This window comes from Dipodomys ordii, unplaced genomic scaffold (assembly GCF_000151885.1).
Source record: "Dipodomys ordii isolate 6190 unplaced genomic scaffold, Dord_2.0 Scaffold90, whole genome shotgun sequence".
NCBI classification, from domain to species: Eukaryota; Metazoa; Chordata; class Mammalia; order Rodentia; family Heteromyidae; genus Dipodomys; species Dipodomys ordii.
In genome coordinates this window covers 10,388,096-10,409,031 of record NW_012267306.1, presented here as the reverse complement: position 1 = coordinate 10,409,031, position 20,936 = coordinate 10,388,096, and the positions used below count along the sequence as shown (strand labels likewise).

The 20,936-nt window shown below is 33.7% G+C and overlaps 1 protein-coding gene across 1 annotated transcript in view; it reads right to left on the bottom strand.

Annotated features, from left to right (window-relative positions):
* The window catches only part of Gnat3 (guanine nucleotide binding protein, alpha transducing 3), a 40,187-nt gene extending 24,675 nt beyond the window's left edge, over nt 1-15,512 (bottom strand). The window contains exons 1-3 of the mRNA XM_013026021.1: nt 15,282-15,512; nt 2,958-3,000; nt 700-841 (exon numbers count right to left, since the gene is read on the bottom strand). Coding sequence (XP_012881475.1) covers nt 700-841; nt 2,958-3,000; nt 15,282-15,399 — 303 coding nt within the window. The 5' untranslated portion in view covers nt 15,400-15,512. The remainder of the gene's footprint in view (nt 1-699; nt 842-2,957; nt 3,001-15,281) is intronic.
* Between the last annotated feature and the right edge of the window lie 5,424 nt (nt 15,513-20,936).

Genomic DNA, 20,936 nt, shown 5'->3' with positions numbered 1-20,936 from the left:
AGATTTTTCCAACATCAGAATTTTCTTCTCTAAGCACAAATATATTTTACTAAGTCGTATATACCAAGAAATTATTTTTAGATTTTCTTTTTCCTTTAATGATCCTTCTAATTTAATGAGAAAAGCATTAACATTTGTTTATGAAGAAACTAGAATAGAGAGAGATTAAGTAACTTGTCCAACTAATAACTAACAGAGTTTGTTAAGTTTTCTATCAGATTTTCTTTGAATGTCAATCCATATGACAATGTGTAATTTTGGGGGGTCCTACAGTATAATTTAGCTGGCCTCAAATAAACACTTTCCTGTTCTAACATATCCTTTGTAATTTTCAATGAACATTACCAATCATGTTGTTACTGATAAACATTTTTAAATTTTTCTATAAATTAATTAGAATTGAACTAAAATAATGTATAGGTATTAAAGATTGGATTTTATTCAATAAACCCTTTTGACTTTTGCAATCATAAGCATAATTTTATTAGAATATTAGTTTTTATCCAAAGAAAAATATTTAATAAGCTTACTGTGCATAGGAAGAAATGATGTTTCTTTAGAGGAACTGAGAAATCTTATAGAGTATATGTTTGAAAATTGTTATTCCATCTTCTTAAATTTTGGATACATATTAGGATGAAAATGCTAATTTCTCAAGTCACATCATATGAATATTTTTGTCATTATTTACATACTTACTGGACTTCTGGGATTCACATAATCAATCCCAAGGGTAGACATGGCTTTCACAATGGCTAGAATGGACTGCAATGTGTTGCTGTAAACTACTGCTTTAAACTCCATGCATTCTTGCTTACTGTAACCATTCTTATGAATGATCCTGGAATTTAACAATAAAATGCTTTAATGAGTTGAGCAATTATATAAAAGTGTACATTAACAATTTACTTAAATAAATTACTGCACAGAGCCATTGAAAATAAAGTATATATAATATATGCTAAGTGTCAACACTGTTATATCTTTGAATTTTTATTATTGTCCTTTCATAAAATATTTTCTTACTGGGATGTCCAAGATAGATAGATAGATAGATAGATAGATAGATAGATAGATAGAGATAGACATATACACACATATATATGCAATTTATATTTAGGATTTGTTCTAGATAAAATATTTTTAAAAATAGATAAAAATTATAAACATTTTACTTAGAACACTACTCTTTTTGCAAGAAATATTTTTCCCAGATTTCCAGGACATAGATAAATATTAATGTCTGAAACTTGATGTTGTGTTTACAACGGGCTACCTAAAGGAAGTGAAATAATTTAGTAGAACATTCATGTCTTTCCCTATCACTTACCACAAACTAGAAAATAGGAGTGCCGGCTTTCTATTTTCAGCCTTAACAAAGGCATTTTTTTAATGCAGGTAATTGCTCTCTGTTAAACCCCTGGTCATTTCTCTGTGTGTGTACGTGCCCTTGAATTCTCAGAGCTGCAGTGCCTAGACGTTTTATTTGGCTGAACTCTCCTCTTCCTTCCACTCATTCAGCCAAAAGTCAAAGTTTTAATAGTTGACAAATAATAGCTTAAAATATAGTTACCTATTAAAAGCTGAAATCTTTTGTAGGGCTAATTATGTAATTTGTTCCCTCTCTATTGAATAATAACTTCTTGTTCCTTTCTGAGCTTTTGTTGTTTTTAAGAGCTTTGAATTCGCATTTGGATATCATATTTGTAAACATTTTGTTGTGTGTATATGTATGGAAGCTTTAGAATTGGGGATAAAGAGAAAATATTTTTAATATGTTTGTAGAAAATAAAGCCTTCAAATATAAGGACTTAGAATTAAAAGGAGTGAGTAATGCTGCCTATTACTTGTTTAGTAATTTATTTATATTTGATTGCCAACAAATGTTGCATTTCTACTTTAGGCAAGGTCATTCTTATTAAACAGTTAAACAATTTCAATAAAGCAAATAGGATAGACCATAAAGAAAGACTGTAGAAAATGCATTGAAATGATTTCGTGGCTAGATCAAAAATAAATTCATTCAATAAATCTTAGTCCATTGTCAAGAATTGGAATTGAAAAATTATCTTAACTATTAACTTAAAATGATAATTCTGAATAAACTTCAGATTTCCTTGGTGGAACAAGTTTGGGTGACTCTGAGTTTATCAAAAAATGAGAAAATAGCTTTCACAAAGAAACATGATAAATGGAAATTTTAAAAAATCTTCTTGAAGTTGGACTTGAAGAAATAGGAAAATGTCATGGCTTTTCCACCACTGCATAAATTAGTTTCTATGAGAAAAGTATCTTCTGCTACAAGCTAATTTTTAGATTTGTTCAAATTAAAAGAGCTTTTACTGGTATTTTCTCACTGAAATATGTGCTAAAAAGGAGGAATTAATCGCACAAGTTTCTTCTTCTAGCAATACATACAGACTGACTACAGCTCCATGAAACAATGTTATAACCACTAATACGTACTTAGATTGCAATCCGACAATTTTGTCATTAAATAGTTTCTTTCTTTGGTATAACATAAAAAGAACAAGATTTTTCATGCATCATTTATAAATAAACTAAAATGATTCTATCCCCCAACACATGCTCCTCCTCACCCCCCCTTCTTCTTCTCTCCTCCCAACCTGTGTTCCTATCAACTGTTGTTCTTTAAAATACTCCATCAGTGACAATGGCATGAGTTTTCATTTATTTGTTTCTACTTATCTATAACCATTTTACTCAGATATGGCATTCTTACTTAGAATACCTTTGTGTTTATTATTTCCTTATTTATTAAATATAAATTACATTATTATTCATCTTTCATGTTTGCTAAATAGTGGGAGTAATTGCATAGACACCGTGCTAACTCTAGCTCACCGCCACTCCTGAATCTCTCAAAGCATTGTAAGAATGGTCAAACACAGGGACACATATCACATAGTCAATACTTGACATAGTTCTGTACCTACTTCATTTGTTTAACAATAGTGCTTTTCCCAGATTCTCCTGCTCCTGCAAAAAAAGGAAGAGAAAACGTCACATTCCTATGCACAGTAATATAACCTGCCTATCCCTTTCTCATTTGCAGATCTTTAAAATACACCTTCCCTAGTATTCCATCTAAGGTGAGGAGTATATAGTAGCAAAAAATTATAATATTACATTTAAACATAATTAAAAAAGTTATTTGTCTTCTGGCTTTGTGACCCTTTAAAATGTTTTATGATTTCCATGGACTCTAAGTCACAATTTTTCTTAACTATCCCATCATATGCCTGAGAAAAGAGCAAAACAAACAAAAGAACAATTAGGCAATAACGTTTCATTTTCAGAATTGTGAAAACTCTATTGTAATTGAAATATAGTTTCTTCAGCATCCTACTCATGTTGATAGGCAGCTATAATTGCATGTATTCATCAAAAAGAAAGTTGCTATTAACACTAAGCAAGTAATAGCAATCAGCAAACCACAGGAGCTCCCAGGAGTAAAAGATGATAAGGGAATAGCTCAAAAAAGGCTACGTATTTGTAGGTGCAGGATGGAAGGAGGGGAAGGGAGGCTGAAAAGATGACATGAGATTCTGGTGGTGGTAAGGAATCAGTAATACTAAATAGAAATATGTTCATTCACATAGAACATCAATTTTAGGTGATAATGTGCAATGTAAGGTTTAGCTTGATTTATGCATTTAATTTTGTCTGGTATTTCCTCATTTTGAGTGATAACAATCTTTGTAGATAGATTTTCTTGTGATATATATATATATATATATATTTTTTTTTTTTTTTTGGTCAGTCGTGGGGCTTGAACTCTGGGTCTGGGCGCTGTCCCTCAGCTCTTCAGCTCAAGGGTAGTGCTCTACCACGTAAGCCACAGTGCCTGTGGTTTATTGGAGAACTGTGATCCTCAGATCTCAGCCTCCTGAGTAGGATTAAAGGCGTGAGCCACTGGTGCCCTGTGGATATTTTTTATGTTTCATATTTTTAAGTTTTATTTTCTTGTAAAGATGCTGTACAGAGGGGTTACATTTACCTCAGTAAGTGGTGAATGCGTTTCTTGTAGAGAATTGTTACTCCCTTCTTTGTTTTTCTCCTACTATTCCTTCCCTCCCCCATCTCCTCCATTTCTCCCCCCCACCTCAAAGTTGTAAAATTCATTTCCAACATAGTGTCTTGTGAGTATCATTGTTGCAATGGGTCATCCTGTGTCCTTGTTTCAGCAATTTGTTATTCCCTTTCCCATCTTCAAATTAGATGCAAGGCACTAAAATCAAACATAGTGACAACAGGGATATACCATAGGAGGAAGAACATAAAAAAGAAACAAACATAATCACATAGTACATTATAAACAACAACAAAGAAAAACTTCTTGTGTCCATATCTTGGGATTCATTTAGCTTCGCATCATCTTATATGTTCATATGTACATAGCTTTTAAGCTTTTTTATTTAAATTATATTGTTTAGTTTGGCATCATCCCTGCAAACATCATGTAGAGAAACTCAACATATGCATGCTGTTTGAAAGATAGAGCATGAAATCATCTGATTTTTCAAGCTAATTAAGTAAATCCCTTCATTCTCTTAATTTTCTTGTCTATAATAAACTGAGAATACCTATGTTACAAGATTATTAGAGGGTGATAATAATATAATAAATATTTTGTAATGTACAGTGTGAAATAAAACATTAAGCAATGATTTCTGAGGCTCCATTGATATAATATCCTGACAGTGTTATAGAAAAGAATAACGAGATTCTGCTGTAGATATCATCCATATTTTCAGCAAAAAACTGGATAACAATGTAGAACATGGACTCATATCACAATGTAGCACAAATTCAAAATAGTCAAGAAACTACATATGTATATATCCTAAAACTACAAAAAGTTATAGAGAAATTAATAGCTGTAAAAAATTCATAATTTTGAATTCCCAAAACTTTTGTTTAATGGATGATAAGTAGATGCACAAACAAAAATTTAAAAAATGATGTTAGACCCAAAGCAAAGATAAAGGGCACTTCATGGGTGGTAAGAAGCCTGCTCAGCATTATATCAGAGGAAGGGGTAGAGTCTAGTAAAGTTTGGTGGAGATCGGGAGGGTTTACAAGGATGCTTACAGGTGTAAATATGCATAATGGATGGACTATGCCTCTGACTGTTAAATAAGGGGAAAGACTGTGAAAATTATACTTATTACTGTGGCCCACAAGTGTTTTTGTCTCTTCTAAAGCTCAGGTTGAAATTTAATCCCCAAAATTAGCTGTTAAGAGGTGGGAACAGGTTGGATATTTAAGAGATAATGAGAACTCTGGCTCCATAAATAGATTAAGCAATTCATATTCCACTGGTTAATGGATTGGGAGAGAGAAAGAGAGAGAGAGAGAGAGAGATTGAGAGAGAGACAAAGAGAGAGAGGGAGAGAGAGAAAGGAAGAAGAGAGAGGGAGAGAGAGAAAGGGAGGAGAGAGAGAGCGACAGATTGAGAGAGAGAGACAGAGACAAAGAGAGAGAAGGAGAGAGAGAAAGGGAGAAGAGAGAGAGAGAAGGGGGAAGAAGAAAGGAGGAAGGAGGGAGGGAGAGGGAGGGAGAGTCTTCTTTTAAAGCTGGTGTGGCTGGGTTTTCTAAATAAGAGGTGTCACTTGCTGGGTGATGCCCTGTCCTACCTTGAGAGTTTTAGCAACACAAAAGCCAAAATTTTATGCAGCCCTTTGATTTGGAGCAGATTCAGACAGAAGTTAAGCCTTTTTTTTTCCCCCTTTAGACTGTTCCTAGTATTGCTTCAATAGTATTAGCAAAAGAAAATAGACCAGATACTTATCTACAAATCTTAGATATACAGAGCATAAGGGAAAGAAGGTATAAATTCAGATACATTGAAATTTGAAAGTTCTGATTTTATAGGTAAGCACACACAAAAAAATAAGTGAAGACTAACATCATAACTAGTCTACTACAACATTTAGGAAATATCACTAATATATCTCTAAAGTATTATAGCATTCTAGAATTAATATGAAATCATATCTTTTAGAATGTACCCTTAGGTTACAACTAACATTTTATTAATACAAGTATGATACTGAAATTCAGGAACTTAAGACATGATATAAATTTCCAATGAGCAGACTATTTTGTTTTCTATTAATTTTGGTGGCACAAGGTAAAACATAGGGTGTGAGATGTTATGAACAATCCCCAAATTAGCCATATGACATATCCCAAGTTGTTGTACCTGTTTACTTGGGACAGATTTTAATATTGCAGAACTAAAGTGGTATTCAGATTTCTCAGTAAACAGCCAAATTAATAAAACTTAATAAAGAAGATAAGAAATGTACTCATTACCTTGCCCATGTAATTGTAACCCTCTGTATAGTATTTTACAATAATAATAATTTAAAAAACCTAATAAAGAAAGGTGTACATTTTATAAGCATGGGAAGTCATCAGCTCTGATTTGCCAAAATGGGCATGAGTTTTTGGTAAACAAAAGTAGTTGTTTTTGATAATCCCGAATTTTAATATTTTGGCTCAAATTACACTGAAATTTGTGATGTACTAGAACATGCTGGCTATCCCCACTGGATTTTCAAACCTCCTTCACCACTTGCTATTCACTTATTTTATATTTATTTTATTTTTCTGGTACTTGGGATTGAACATTGGTCTTTAAAATATGCCAGGCAAATTGTCTACCTACCATTAGGAATGCCCTAGCCCATTTATGTTTGGATTTTGAGAAAGGGTCATGATATGGTTGTCCAGGCAGGCATCCATTTCAAGATTTTCCTGAATCTACTTCTCAAATGATCTTCATTTGTTTCCTATCACTTACCTTTTATATGTTTATTAATTTTTCACATATTAAAAAATCCTGTCTCTGACATCACTGTAAGGCAAATCACATAAGGATGTGAAAAACCTCATCCTGTTTGTCTCTTTAGTGAATCCAAAGTACTTAAAACAATACTTGACTCAGAGAACCCCAATGAAAGAAACAAACTTTAAAAAATCATACTTCAAAAATAAGATTTATAGGCTGGGAAGGTGGCTTAGTGGTAGAGTGCTTGCCTTGCATGCATGAGGCCCTGGGTTCAATTCCACAGCACCACATAAGCAGAAAAAGCTGAAAGTGGTTTTGTGGCTCAAGTGGTAGAGTGCTAGCCTTGAGCTCAAGAGCTGAGGGACAGCACCCAGGCCCAGAAATCAGGCTACAGAATTGACAGAAAAAAGAAAAGATTTCTGTCCTTTAGACTGCCCATTTTGTTCTCAAAAAATCATTTGTGTCTTCTTTTCACTGGACTATCTCTCCATTATTTACCATATTTCTTCAACTTTGATGAAGAGATATAGGTTACACCAAAATTCCATTCTATTTTCAACACATTTTGTAGTCCAGGATATATCTAAATGTATTTCATTGGGGCAGCTGTCTAAAACAGCTGCCTGCTATATATGACATTAAGGAAATTAAAGCAGTGAAGCCATGGGACACTACATTTCATTATTGGATGAGGCTGGATTCCTTACCTTACACAGATCCTTCCTTGTGGGTAAACGCCCATAAGTCTTTTTATGACTTTGTGTTATATGACAAAGCATGAAATTTTTTTTTTGGGGGGGGGTCCGGTAGTGGGCCTGAACTCTGGGCCTGGGCGCTGTCCCTCAGCTCTTCAGCTCAAGGCTAGCGCTCTACCACCTGAGCCACAGCGCCACTTCTGGCTTTTTTCTTTTTGCTTATGTGGTGCTGAAGAATCGAACCCAGGGCCTCAAGCATGCAAGGCAAGCGTTCTACCACTGAGCCACCTTCCCAGCCCCAAAGCATGAAATTTAAAACAAATTTGGTGAATGTAGAAATCAACCAAGGTAATTTCCTAGAATTTCTTCATAGAAGAAACCTCACACATAATTCCAACCTGGCATGATGGTTTTATTTAAAACAGATGGATTTATTCAATAATAAAGTATCTAAGAATAAAACTATATTTGAATATCACTTATCTATTCCAGAAAACAAATGACTATACTACTTAGTGTGAGGCACAGAGGTATTGTGAGAGTGGCAAAATAGAAATAAGTATTTTTCAGGACATTTTGAGTTGCTGGATTTAGAAACCTTGCTTTTTTGTCAATAGGGTATGTATAGGTTAGAATGAAAGTTATCTAATTAAGCAATGTTTTGTGTGTGTGTGTGTGTGTGTGTGTGTGTGTGTGCTTGTTCTGGGTCTTGAACTCAGGACCTTGATCCTGTCCCTGAGCTTTATTGATCAAGGCCAGCACTCTAGCAGCAGAGCCACTTCCAGCTATTTTGTATTTAATTGGAGATAATAGTTCACTGATTTTTCCACCCAGGCTAGCTTCAAACTGCACTCCTCAGATCTCAGCCTCCAGTAGCTAGAATTGCATGTATAAGTTACCAGCACTTGGCTTAGACAACTCTTTTTTTTTTTATTAAACTCATTTGAAAGTTACAAAGTTATGGGAATATGGTGGGAAAGTGAATGGACTCTAGAAATTAAGTACTTGCAGATGCATTAACATTAAATTTTTCTTTAGCCATATGGAAAATACTGTAGAAAATATGGACTAAGGAAATAATATTTTTCTCTATAAAATTGCTCTTAAGTTCTATATTATTTATGATTTCCACAATGAAGTAAAAGTTAGATCTTTCTCATTTAAATCAGGTATTTACATTTTGAATAATGAATGTTTGCAATATGTTTCTAGAATATGGGCAGGATTAGCGTGGTCACAGTTTATGCCTGGCATGCCAGTGTACTAGGGTTCATTTCCATCATCATGAGACAAACAAAACTCAGAACTGTCTGAATATGTGTGTCACTGACAAATAGGTATCAACTAGGGACTACTGTTCATCTGACAAAAAATAAAGCCATTTCTGAATTTCATCTTGTGTCTATTATAGACAAGTCCAAAATTTAGAGAATTTAAGTGTCTTTTGGTCTATGTCAGAGAGTTGAAGTACACTAGGAAAAGCCTTCAGTCATTCCAAGTACCACAAGAGTAAGTTTCAAGAGCCCTTAAAGATACAAAATTCCTACAATGCCCCTTACATAAGATGACAAGACATTTGCTCATACTCTATGTACTTTAAATCTAGATTACACATAATACCTGATACAACATAAATGCTATGTAAATAATTGTTATAACTAATATTGTTTGGGACATTATAACAAGAAAATCTCTACATACATTCAGTAAAATGCCTCACTTTTTTTTCTAGCTTTTTCAACCTTTGACATGTTGGATGCACATAAAGGGAGCCCAAGAATACTTAGAGCCAACTACATTGCCATATGCCCTGGAATTTCTAGTTATTCCTGAGACTAGTGAATATACCATCGCAATTACTTGTAATTTAGATGACAATTCATTATATATTGAAGGTGGGCATAATAATCAAAGACCTTTGGAAAGTAGCTAGGAGCTTTTCATGAAAGTAAGTATTAAAAGTTAATTATTGTTCTTCAAAATGTGTCTGGACCATCCTTGTGCTATGTGACCTCAATGTTCTATGTGTAAATCTTGTAAATCAAATATATCATTGGCATGAAAACTCTAAAGAAAAGCCAATCTGTGTAAAGTCTCTTTCACTATTTAAAAATCCATTGCAAATTTATTTTGGAAATGAACGATTCAATCCAATTCTCAGATTGATTGTGGGTCTGAGTTCACAGGCACTCTTCCATTCTTAGAGGATGAGATCATGTTCCAAAGCCAAAGATAGACATAGTAGCAGCATGTTCACATGTGCTGGTGGTGCCCTGAAATGATCTCTTCCTTCTAAACTGTGGACATCACTAACATTTTCTGGGTCAAAGGTTACAGAGGGTTTTTTTATTTTTTACTAGATTTACATCTTTATTTCCAGTAAATGTTCAAATGATTGAGTAATTGCATTTGTATTTAACTCAACTTTAAAGCAAACTATGTTGTTATGAATAAAAGGCACTTCCGGATTCTGTTCCACATTTTTATTCAAATATTTAAAACTACAAACTGTATACAACTATTCTTATGTCTAAAACACATATGATGAGCTCTTGGCTTTTTTTAAGCCATTTTTGTAAATGTCATAAAATTATGTCACATTACAGTAGAGAGAAGCCTTAGGAATGGCTCGTCTCTGTGAATACTTTCATTCAGCACCTGAGAGAAGTGAGTCCCATGACAGGAATGTTTGTCCCAAGGGATTATAATGCTTATCAAAAGCTCTATGTCTACTTTGAAATAAAGAAACGTGTATCTCTTATTAATATTATGCCATATTGATTTTTTCTAGGCATACAATGATGATATCAATATTAAAATGTGTTCAATACTTGTATGAGTTATTTAGTAAACACTTGGTTTAAATTAATATGATAGCCATACTTTCAAAGAAATAATTGACATTGTAGTGTCAGCTTTCTCAGACTGGGCTAAACAGGTTTAGAGTAGTTTTTGAGAATAATTTTGTTTGGATTCTTTTTAAAGGCATTTTTTTTCTTTTCTTTCTTTGGTACTGGGGATCGAACCCAGGATGTTGCATTTGCTAGGCAAGCACTTTAGCAATGAGCTACATCCCAGCCTGAGAATAATTTTGTTCAGTCTAATTCTGTGTCTCTTGCACATGATAGCTATTCAAGTAGTCTAGACTTACAATGAGAAACATGGAAGAGGCATTCTTAATGCTTTTGGAATTAAGTAAACATCAGCTTATATTAATTTCCAGTTGCATGTTTCTTTATAAGATTGAATCTCTGTGACAGTCAGTTTCCTCTATTTTAAATTGAGTTAGTAATATTTACATTGAAGGTCTTTTGAGGTTTATACTACAGTTAGAAATGACCTAGAACATATTGTAACATAGAGCCAGCTTTCATCATTTTCTCAAGTATGTGCTCTCATCTTGGTAGAGAGACCTTTCAAGTATAATGTCTTCCATTCCTTTAATACTTTTCTTGTGGAACATAATTTTGAGACATTTTATCCTCTGAATCACACTGAGAGACATTCTGATGTAACAGAATAGCATGAGAATGCCAGAGCTTGTTTTAAAACAGAATATTTTTGTACTACATAGCACAATGAATTTGCCTTCTTTTTTTTCCTTCATTGCTTCGTTACAAACCAAGCCTGTATTTCTGAAAGTTTTCCTTCATACAGTTTTAAACTTTAGCTCTTACCAAAGAGCTTCTTTCAGAAATCACATGAATATATTTGATTATTTCAGCCTCTGTCTGGTCATCTATTAGATTCCATTGTATTGTTTAAAAATACAGGTTTCTAAATCAGTATTTTGTTTAACTTCTGTAGGTTTAAAATTTATCCAAGGAAGTATAAGAGTAATAAACAAACAGTGATTATTATTTCCTTTGTGGAACAAGAAAATATACAAATGTTCTGCTAGTTAAGAGTATGTAGCACTCACATATTGTTCTGTCCTCATATCTTTCCAACTAAATCTTACTGGAGTGGAAAAGGCATGAACTGTCAACCTTCCCCCAAATCCCTGAAACTGTACTGAGGAGGAAAAGGTCATGGACAGGAAGCTGTCTTAGCTTACAGTCTATTCTGTTAACAGGAAACGATTCATCATTATAAGTCATTGTTCACTACCTATGGCCAACAATGCTAAAGTTCATCATTAAAAGTAATAATGACTGTAGAGTTCTGTACATACTGTGTATCTGGGTAAGAAGATCCTCTCTACTTTGATAATTGTTTTGCTTACAAATGAATGAAGAGTTTAATTTATTTTTGTGTCTCTTCATATTAAATGCTATGACTTTTCTTCTTTAATATAATAGATAATATTATTTGAGGTTCTTATAGTATTTTCATATTATTCCTAAGAGAATCTCTTATATCAGTCCCCTCTCCTCTGGTTGTATTTTTGGAATCCTGGAATCATTATCATTTATTTCTGCACTGTTGGTGAGAATGACTAGTTTGTTTTAGTCTTGAACAAATTTTGTTGTCAAGTAATGAGTTGAAAATTTCTAAAAAGAATTGTGTAATTATAAAATTTTCTGTTCATGATCTACTAAGTAGAATTTATTTGTGAAGCATTATGAGTATATTTGTAAATAAATTCAGACCTTGCCTAGTGCCAGAAAATGAATAATAACTGAATGTTATCTTTTTAGTTTGAAAATTACATATTTGAGAAAATGGTAAAGATTATCAAATTCTAAGAGTAAATTTTATTTTAGTATTTATGAGTGAGTTTTTTCACTTTTTTTATTTTTTATTTTTTTGGTCAGTCGTGGGGCTTGAACTCTGTGCTTGGGCTCTGTCCCTGCACTCTTTAGCTCAAGGCGAGAACTCTACTGCTTGAGCCACAGTGCCACTTCCAATTAATGAGTTTTTATAATATGAAAATAATCATAATTCTCATACTATAATACTAAAAATATTAAGCCAGGAGCTGGTAGCTCACGCCTGTAATCTTAGCTAACCAGGTGCCTGAGATCTGAGGATCACGGTTCAAAGACAGCCCTGCCAGGAAAGGCCATGAGACTCTTATCTCCAATAAACCACTAGAAAGTCGGAAGTGGTGCTGTGGCTCAAGAAGTAGAGTGCTTGCCTTGAGCTGAAGAACACAGGGACAGCGACCAAGCCCAAATTTCAAGCCCCATTCCCAACCCCCCCACAAATAGATAGATACACACACACACATACATATATATATATTCATGTTTGGCAAATATGTATTTGTGAATAAGAAGGGCCATTTGAAAAATCTGAAAATATTAGTTAACTATAATAATAAGTACATTTTAAAAAATATATTCTTTGATCCAGATTTATATGTTTTATGTTTTATGATTGAAGGAATGTTTTAAGAAAATAAAGCTTGGCTGACAATATTGAAATTAATAATATAATTTTTACAATCCGGTACACAGAAAATTTATAAGAGATTTTATAATAGAAAAGGACACTCAAGATCACTTTCTACAATAGTGTTGAAAATAATTGGCTAAAAGTTACTACAATATCATAAGTGAATAGTAGTAGAGTGAATGCTAACTGCTTAGGAAAAATGTAAAGAAGTATTCCAGTATGAACAAAGTATAATTTTTTCAACTTCCCCTGGTGCTCCAAATCTAACTCTTACGAAGGAATTTTGTAAAAACACAAAGAAACATAATAAAAAGAAATAAATAATTTCAAACTGAAATTTGAATCAATAGTAAAGGAGACAGAAAAATGCAAATGTGTTTCATATTTGATCCCACAATTCAATTATAGGTATTTCTAATGAATGGAAATACAGTTTAATCAAACATATGTAAACAAAATTTTAAAAGCTAAAGGAACAATGAGAACACTTTGTTCAATAGATTTTCTTTCCTATTAAAATGTACTCTTTCTGAAATATCTTATAGTATTTATTAAAGTATATTCTTTACATTAAAGAATATATTAAAATATATTTTTAGATATTATGTTTATAATGTCATATGGTTAACACATGATATTGTTGTCTTTATAGAAGGAATCAAACAAGATAGTATTTCATGAGTAATCATCAATATTTCCTAGAGCCTGTTCATCTGTTAAAAGCAGAAATTTGACAAATGTATCATAATTTTACTGTCATCCTTTAATCATACAGCAGAAATTTGTTAGTTTTTCAGATCTAGTAAATATTGTTTCCAATACTATGAAATTGCTCTGCCTACTTTATAGTACATGGTAAATTTGGGAAGTTATTCTTATCTGTTTTATCTAGAATATCACCAAACAATGAGGATCAAGCCAAAGAATGAATTCTCTCAAGTGTGTTCCTGCTTTTTGTAAATAGGGGGCTAGGTTCAAGATCAATCATTACTAATTTTAAGCTAATTAGTATCATGTCACATATACACTGTTACCCAGACCACATTAGCAACTGAGGACACCATTTCAGTTTTGAGACAAACCAAATAGATCTATTATCTGAAGATATTTGATAGTGAGATAGTGGGAAATTACTTTAGAACATTTTATGTCACCTTTATGAGGCCAAAGTAAATTTAAAAGTTGTGATATAACTAATTTGAGTATAAATCAAAAATAAGAAAGAAGACAGAGATGTTGCAAGATTATCTTTCATAAAGTTTGTGAGTGGCTCAAAAACTTTAAACTCAAGAAGAACCTAGGATCCAGAAGGGATTCTTAAGTCAAATCCTTGAAATACAACGGAGATATGACAAATGAAGATAATTTTATTCATTTTGTATAAATAGAAATTGACTAAACACCTCAGTGCACATGCTATTGGAATCAAACAAATATAATGTATTACATGGTTACCTGGGCACTATGTACAAATGTAATTATCTTAAGAAACTTAATCATTAGTACAAATAATAATTCTTTCTAATATAAACATTATGTTTGTGTGTGTATGTACATTTGTGTGTGTATGTATGTGATCTACTGATTTTCAGGCTCTATTTTTTAATAGTCTCTATTTCATACATCTATCAAATTTGATTTTCAATTATTTATTTTCAGTCATTTGTAAATATTTTTAGTGAGCTTTTTTCCTTCACAATTGAATCTCCAATTGATCTAATAGACCCATCTCAAGAGTCATTACATTCATCAGGTTTAATTTTATTTGTCTATCACTAAATAATAGTGTTAGTATTTTCAATTTTTGGCTTTAATTTGTGTTAATCCAACTTTATTAAATTTTAGTTGTACTAAAATATTTAAAAATAGAAGATACACTGAAAGTTGTGAATTGGATAAATATATGTATTATAAAAAATGAGTTACATTTAGTACTTTTTAGTGAGAGAAGTATCCTCATCAGTATTCAATGTTTATAAAATAATAGTAATATAATTTAAAGTACATTAGCATTATTCTTGAAACAATTTGATAGTGGTTGATTTACATATCATGTATAAATAGCAAATCAACTTTGCAACCAAGTCATTCAACATAGTTTTCCCCATACAAACCAATAAAGATATTTTAACTTGAAAAAGATTATTTTAATAAATATATATTTATGTATAAATAATTATAATATATATGAGTCTTCTTATCATGATGGTAAATCACATTATTGACACAGATAAGTTAAAACCACTAATAAATATTTATCTCTTGAGAAAGCATGTAATATAATACTAAAAAGAGTGCAATAAATCTTACTTATTTTGAAACATATTTTGTAATAAAGCTCTCCATGTAGTAATATGATTGAAATTAATGTTTAAGAAAAGTACGTCAGAAATGAAGAAAATCGGGTTTTGAAAGCAAAATGTTACCTAATAGCAGCAACTTTACAGTTCTTGCATCTCTCTCAGCATCTTCCTGAAGCTTTTTCTCCAGTTCTCTTGACCTTTTGGCTGATTCCTTGCCCTCTGAACTAATTCTGCTTCCCATTTTGCAGTGCTAGACACTGATCAGCTTATTTGCTCAAACTTCTTCAAACACAGAACACAGTCTTGGTTTAGAGATGGGATTTAAGAGGAAAGCTTGCTAAGGTAGTCAACAGCCCATTTCCCCACACTAAGAGTCTGCTTTGACTAAGGCCCATGCATTTTGATCTGACACCTGATCAAGGGGTAAAGCCATGAATCCCTGGTAGAAACAGAAGAGGAAGTTCATTATGCTTTCAAATTAAATGGTCACTTCTGGCACAGCTTCAAAACCATGCTTATCTGCCTTAAAAAATACCATTAAAAATGTAGAGTGCTGTCCAAATGTATACTAAAGACGATTGATCTACAGTGATTAATTCCTGTGGAATATTTTGCACTGGTAGATGACCTTTATTATTGGGACTAGAATCTTATCTTCATTTATGTGCCTCTTTAGATTCTTCATAATCATTCCTCTGTCAAAAAAGTATTTCTACTATCCACATTTGAAGTCCTATCTGTATATAGATTACATACACATTTTGGGAATCTCTAAATACATTACTAAACTAAAATAATTTTTAAACATCGGGAGGAAATATGTACGGGTCTTTCATTTATACATATCTTAGAGCTAAAACCAGGAATTCAGGGCACAGTTTTCTGAAATTATTGATTTTGGTCTCCAAGATCCATTTCTATAAATTGAACTTTTACAGCCTGTGAGAAAGTCAATCCATCAACACTAATTGAGGATCTGCTTGGTGGAGACAGTGACCTGTGTTCAATTTAGGCAGCACTTTAACTCTTTATGGCCATTAAGTGACAGCTGCTGTGCTGGAGATATTTGTACTGATTTGGTGACAAGGGAATAAAACTCAATGCTCTTTGAAACATTGTGTGATTATTTTGGTTTGTCCTGAACAGTGAAAACAGTAAATATATTTAAATATGTTCCATACTATTCAACTATTCTAGTGATGCCATGTAATTTTTGAAAATCTGCAGGCTTTGGGTAGATATGATATTGCACCATTTTTTTAATTTATATATAAAAACAGGTAGTCAATCAATATTTTTGATACAAACAGAGTTGTTTGTCTGTGGAAGCAAATTCCTCTTTCAATGTACATTTTGAGATTTGTGAGCATGTTTAACCAGAAAATGCCAGAATGTAGTTAGCCAATCAGCCTGTCAGTGCTATTGTTTGTGGAAATTTGAACAAAGTTGGAACAGGTGCAGTTTTGAATATTCATACAGCAAGGAAATAGGCTGTCAAAACACACATTTCTGCTTTGTTTACTTTTATATATTAAATAGGTTGTGCTGAAGATGCATAAACATAGTCAAATCATACTGGACTTCACCCTTCCAAGCAATATTATGATGGTATGAAGATTCAGAAAGGTACATATGCAAAGTTTTATACAAATCATGTAGTATTGCTTTTACAATGCAAAGAGCTTGTCCCAACGGATTGAGATTTGCACTGAACACATGATTTATGCTCACTAATGAGAGCAGAGCTCAGTTTGAAAGCAAGGAAAGCAAGACTTGGCACATTGAGTTACTTTTGCTCATTACTTCCCAATATATATTACCCTAAACATTTAGGATCGCTGTTTGTCCCATAGCAGTAGTGTAATGACAGGACACATTATATAATTTACAATCAAGCATAAACATTGCCCTTGCTTTTGCGGTAAAGATGTAGTGTGGTTTTGAGAGAATATATGTTTTCTAAGGCTTGCTAGCTGGATTACTAAAACTAACCAACCTTTTTCAGGTATTGAATTATACAACTTTGCACTGTATGAAGATGAGGAGCCTCCACTTTACTATGTAACCAAGAATTGATCACAAGCTCTGTGAGAGTGTTAGATTATTTTTCCACAAGCAGTTAAACTATTCCTGATAGGGAATTCCAGGTGTTGTATGGGAGGGAGGCTGCCGAAAGCTGAGATACATGCTTTTCAGGCCTCTCCTCTGGGGCCCTGGGATGAGGCACCGCTAATGAATCCAGGTTGTTAATAAAGCTATTAGTTCATGTTACTTCACTTAGCAATGTAGGTTCTTTGCTGAAAAAAAGGTGAAAATCAAGATGAAAGTCCACTAGAGTAGAATAATCTTCCACAATATTTAGTATGTATTTACCATAGGGAATACTTAAAGTGATAGAGAACTGAATGAAGCTCCTTCCATTCTTGTGTTCAGTGACACTATAGTTTAACTTTGTCTCCAGGATTCATTGTTAAGGCTGGCTTATTTCTGTATGCTAAAAGTTTTAGAAGGACAAAAAAAATATACTCTCAAAGAGGCTCACTATGTACATTTTCAACTATAACTCCAATGTTCACACTTCTTTCCCCTCAGCCTTAAAAATAATAGCTTCATTCTCTCATTCAATTTTTAGACTGTGCTACCCAGAGAGGGAAAATTGATAGAGGATGCTAAAAGAGAAAGGATAGTAAATTAGATGGCACAACTGAAATTGAGTTTGACCTTGAGAACAAGAAACATAAAGCTACCCCAAACACCTACATGTTGAGAACACTGGTCAGGAAAAGAGCTTGATGGAAATGTATATACAAGCCTATGCACACAATAAAAAAGTGTTGGAGTTCTCTGGTATTTTAGCAAAATCATCAAAAGTGATTTTTGGTTTACATCTCAGCATCAGTCTAAATGGTTTTGACACTGGCCTGAGAGAAAGATAGTGGACTTGCGGTTGATTACAGACTATATCCTTTAAGCACTAAAGTCACTTAAGTACTACAAGCCTGGGGGTTATGTATAATTTGCCTGTTGTTATATTAGGATAGAGTCTCTAGGAATCTTTGAATTTAGATTACCATGTGATTATTTTGTTGCTTTGTATGTCCCTCCCCCATGGTATAACCCCTGTTTTCACTGTATTTGATGTTGGTATAATTTGGGAAGGGGAAGGGAAAAAACAAATTGTTTAAATAGGGATACAGGTGGACCCATTGCAGCGATGAGATTTACAAGATGCGATGGCGAAAAACAAACTTTACAATTTAAGCAGGGGTGGGAGGATGTAGCTGGGGAGGTGGGAGGGAAGGGAAGGGATGGTAGGGGAAAACAAAGAAGGAGGCAACAATGCTGGATAAGAAATGTACTCATTACCTTGCTCATCTAAAAAACTTAATTAAAAAAACATAAAGTAATTTCTATTTAAAAGTTTTTGGTTTGGTATATAATCCATGATGATCTGCTTTTAGTACTAGCCAGATTTTAACCTATGTCTCTTTTGTCAATATTAATTACCTGGGCCTCTACTGACATCAATCTGGCTCTCCCTTAGGGAGAATACATGTGGGTGACATCAGTGGTTCAGTGTCTGCTGGAAAGAATCAAGGCAGGCTGTCATCTGTATTATTCTTAATTTTGTTCCTGTATCTTATAAGAGGTGTTGATTTCAGGCATTGATTCCCTGGGTGGTTTTATCCTGGCTGCCTTAGCAATGACCTTTGTATTTGTAGATTCCCATGAAACTTGAGGCAAAGCATCCCTCCTTTGCTAATGGTACTCAAATGTGCACTTCTGGGAGCTCAGAGTGCAGTGCTACCTCTGGAGAGTTTATACCTTTGTGGGCTTTCATGTAGCAATCTTTTGATCTTAAGAGAGTAAGGCAAAACTTGCTGTGTCAAGTTAGTACATTTAAATCGCAATATAGTTTAATGGTCAACACTAATTAGCGCTAATGTCTCAAGTAGGTAATAGAGACACATGTTTTTGGAGTTGATTTCTACCTATTGGTGCATAAGGATTATTGAAGTAATAGTTACCATTGCTTTTCAAGGTTGGTCTTTCTATCACAGATGCAAATATAAGCTTTTTAACATATATCTTTTTAATGTGTTTGCATCACTAACTCCTTTAACCTTTTTCCTTAGGAAATTGGGCTTTACATTGGGCTTTTTTCTCTTTTCTATGTCCACATTCCACCTTAATTTTCCTTTTCCTGCATGCTAATTTCCCCTTCATTAAGAAAATCTTCAGTCTTCACAGAGGACATTTTCCCTTCTCTCGCTGTCTCTCTCAGTCTGTCTCTCTCTTCTTTCCCTCTTTTCCTTCCTTCTTTCTCTCTCCTTCCTTCCTTCTAAATCCATACATATGTTCTTTTTCATGTTTCAAATCGTGTACCACCTGTTGAGTATTCCTTCCTTCTCAGATGTCTAAGGGACACATGTTGCCTTTGGCTTGTCCTTCCTTATTAAGTAGATAGTATATTTCCCAGGGACCATAACCTCCTGTCCTTCTCTAGTTTGAAGTCTGTAAACTAATTGCACTTAGAAGGAAATCTTGTTGATGGAAACAATTACTGAATGGCTGATGGTCCACATGATACTTGAGTGCACTTCATTCCATCTTGGATATACAAGATTCTTTCTCCTAAATACCTGCAAGTATTAAATGGTGACTCTAGAACTGTAAGAATTTATTCAACACTTAACCTTCAGGCATATTCCAGGGATGGAATATAGGGTATTTGATATATTTCCCAATAGAGCTTAAACTTTAAAGTTTGTGTGGAGGTAATTAGGAAGTTCACACAGAAAATAAGCAAGAAAAATCATGTAAAATATATAGATGATTAAAAAGTGCTAGCAAAGCACCAAAGAGTGAAGAGAAGGAGCATAAGAGGTGTTATAAGAAATATAGGATTAAAGCCGGGTGCCAGTGGCTCACGCCTGTAATCCTAGCTACTCAGGAGGCTGAGATCTGAGGATCACAGTTCAAAGACAGCCAGGGCAGGAAAGTCTGTGAGGCTATCTCCACTAAACCACTAGAAAACCGGAAGTGGCCCTGTGGCTCAAGTGGTAGAGCGCTTGCCTTGATCTGAAGAGTGCAGGGACAGCGCCCAAGCCCAGAGTTCAAGCCCCACGACTGACTAAAAAAAAAAAAAATAGGATAAGAATCTTATGTGTCATACCTGATGAATATCTTACTGAAAAGGCAATTTATTGGTTAGATTCTCTTGCAATTGACTTAAGTATGAAAACAATAATGCTTACAATTATTTGGAAAGTGTCTTTTGGAATGATTGCTATCAGTGACTGAGATGAGGCTGACAGAGGGAGAAACTGTACTGAAATGAAATTGCAGCAGAGAATGCAGTCGACCCTGTTGGGAGATGCACAGCAGAGACAGTCCTTTGTGTGTATACTGGAATAAGACAAAAAGACTGGACCATTCATCCCTTTCAAAAAGGACACATTGAAAATGGGGTTGGCCTAGGGAGAAGGCAATATTTTTAGTGAGATGGATCCATTGTTTTGAGTGAAAGTCATTTCTGAATGAAGATGAACATGCTACCTGTTAGCAAGGGAATACTTTCTGTCTCTTGAAGGTCGCAATCTTGCAATGCACCCAAGTTTTCATTGCATTCCATCTTCTTGTCTCAGTCTCAGTCATGCAAAAGACCCTATCAGTATTGTTTTCTTTTTAATTAATGCAAAGAATGCTTTATGGCTACTTTATAAAGTCTGATTTATTTTGCAGCTTTATGTATAATACATTCTAACACATGAAATA